Genomic DNA, 2046 nt, shown 5'->3' on the forward strand with positions numbered 1-2046 from the left:
GAGCCAAATCTTATTTAGGGAGGAAAAGTATAAAAGCCACTGCTGTGGTCATCACTGTCCTCTTGCAATAGGGCCTGCTGGATGGCATAAACAGGGCTACTAGTCCCACACAGGTAATCTAAACCAAAAAAAAGCTACAAGCTTTACTGGCAGAAGGGTATAGTGAGCGTCAGGTTGCTTCCATCCCTCACATTTCAAAGACGGCAGTTCATAACAACAAGGTCAAGCAACAGACATTGGGGACAACAAAGCTACAGACCGGAAGAGGGCGAAAACGATTGTCCACTGACCGGGATGACCGCCAACTCACTCGCATGTCACTCAAAAACCAGACGAAGACATCAAGTGATTTACAAAAAGAATGACAAACAGCAACTGGGCTGAAGTGCACAGCAAGGACTGTGTGAAACAGGCTCCTAGAAGCAAGGCTGAAGTCGTGCAAAGCCAGAAAAAAGCCCTTCATCAATGAGAAGCAAAGACAAGCCAGGCAATAGTTTGCAAAAGAACATAAAGGTTGGACCCTATAGGACTGGAGCAAGGTCATCTTATCTAATGAGCCATATTTTCAGCTTTGCCCAACACATCGTCTAAGGGTTAGACGGAGACCTGGAGAGGCCTACAAGCCACAGTGTCTGGCCCCACTTTTAACTTTGTTGGAGGATAAGTGGTGATCTGGGGTTGCGTCAGTAAGGGCTGGAATTGGGCAGATGTGTATTTGTGAAGGACAAATGAAGCGAGGATTGTGCAAGGCTATAAGGGAAGAAAACCAAGCCAGGTCAACCAAGGTGTGGATGGATGACCACCAGATCAAGACCCTGTCATGGCCAGCCCGATCTCCAGTCCTGAACCCCACTGAAAAACTTTGGAATTTGATCAAGAGGAAGATGGATGGTCACAAGCCATCCAATAAAGCTGAGCTGCTTGAATTTTTGTGCCAGGAGTGGCATATCATCACCCAACATCAATGTCAAAGACTGGTGGAGAGCATGCCAAGACGCATGAAAGCTGTAATATAAAAATCAAGGTTTTTCCACCAAGTATTGATTTCTGAACTCTTCCTAAGTTAAAATATTAGTATTGTGTTGTTTAAGAATGAATGTGAACTTGTTTTCTTAGCATTTGTTTAGGTCTGAAAACAAAGCATCTTTTTTGTTATTTTGACGAGTTGTCATTTTCTTAAAATAAATAATCTGAATAACAACATTTTTATTGGGAATTTAGAAGAAATGTTGTCAATATATTCGTAGAATAAAACAAACATGTTTTTTTTATAATCTTACACATGCCTATAAATTGTAAAAACAGAAAAACTGATAAGGTGGTCTCTTAATTTTTTCCAGAGCTGTATATGTATATATATATCTATATAAATATAGATATATATATCCTTTGACAACATTACTCATAACTGAAGTACATTCTGCTGGTATACAATTCTTGTGAATGTTCATTTCTACACAAGGCCACTGTTTTATGATGAAAAAGATCAAGTTGAAATAACTCAATGGTGGCTAATGATTGTTTTTTTCTAAACAGAGAATGAGTCCCATTCACCAACAGCAACTTTATAAACCAACAGAGTTAATTACATACTACAACTATTTCGTCAATATATCAAAGTCAAAGTTTGGCTTTCTGAGAGAGGACCTGAACATAACTGACCGTTGTGTGGTAAAGAACGGAAAAACACTTCTCACAGACAGACAGAAAGAGTGGTGTCATGGTTTTGAAGGACAACACACAAATATATGTGATTATTTGCTGATATAAATTTCCAAGAAAACGGATAACAATCCACCATCATGCAGAGAAATATGCTTTAGCAACCACAACAATAATTTTGGAGGTTTAAACACATGCTGGCAGACAGACGTTAAAAACTCAACAGATCAGTCAAAAACGCATTGTGAGCCGTGAAGTACGTTGAACGGTTCCTACCTCTACAGACGGCTCTAAATCTTCAAATGAGTCAGCAAAGTCTGATGGACTTTTCCTCAGAGTCTGGTCAGCAGGCAGTGTGTTGTCATTGTAAGACGTCACGAACTT

At 39.8% G+C, this 2046-nt stretch overlaps 1 protein-coding gene across 1 annotated transcript in view; it reads right to left on the minus strand.

Annotated features, from left to right (window-relative positions):
* Positions 1–1893: 1893 nt before the first annotated feature.
* The window catches only part of LOC117951601 (protocadherin gamma-A12-like), an 8264-nt gene continuing 8111 nt past the window's right edge, over positions 1894–2046 (minus strand). Inside the window, exon 2 of the mRNA XM_034883374.1 lies at positions 1894–2043. Coding sequence (XP_034739265.1) covers positions 1894–2043 — 150 coding nt within the window. The remainder of the gene's footprint in view (positions 2044–2046) is intronic.

Source organism: Etheostoma cragini, chromosome 10 (genome assembly GCF_013103735.1).
Source record: "Etheostoma cragini isolate CJK2018 chromosome 10, CSU_Ecrag_1.0, whole genome shotgun sequence".
NCBI classification, from domain to species: Eukaryota; Metazoa; Chordata; class Actinopteri; order Perciformes; family Percidae; genus Etheostoma; species Etheostoma cragini.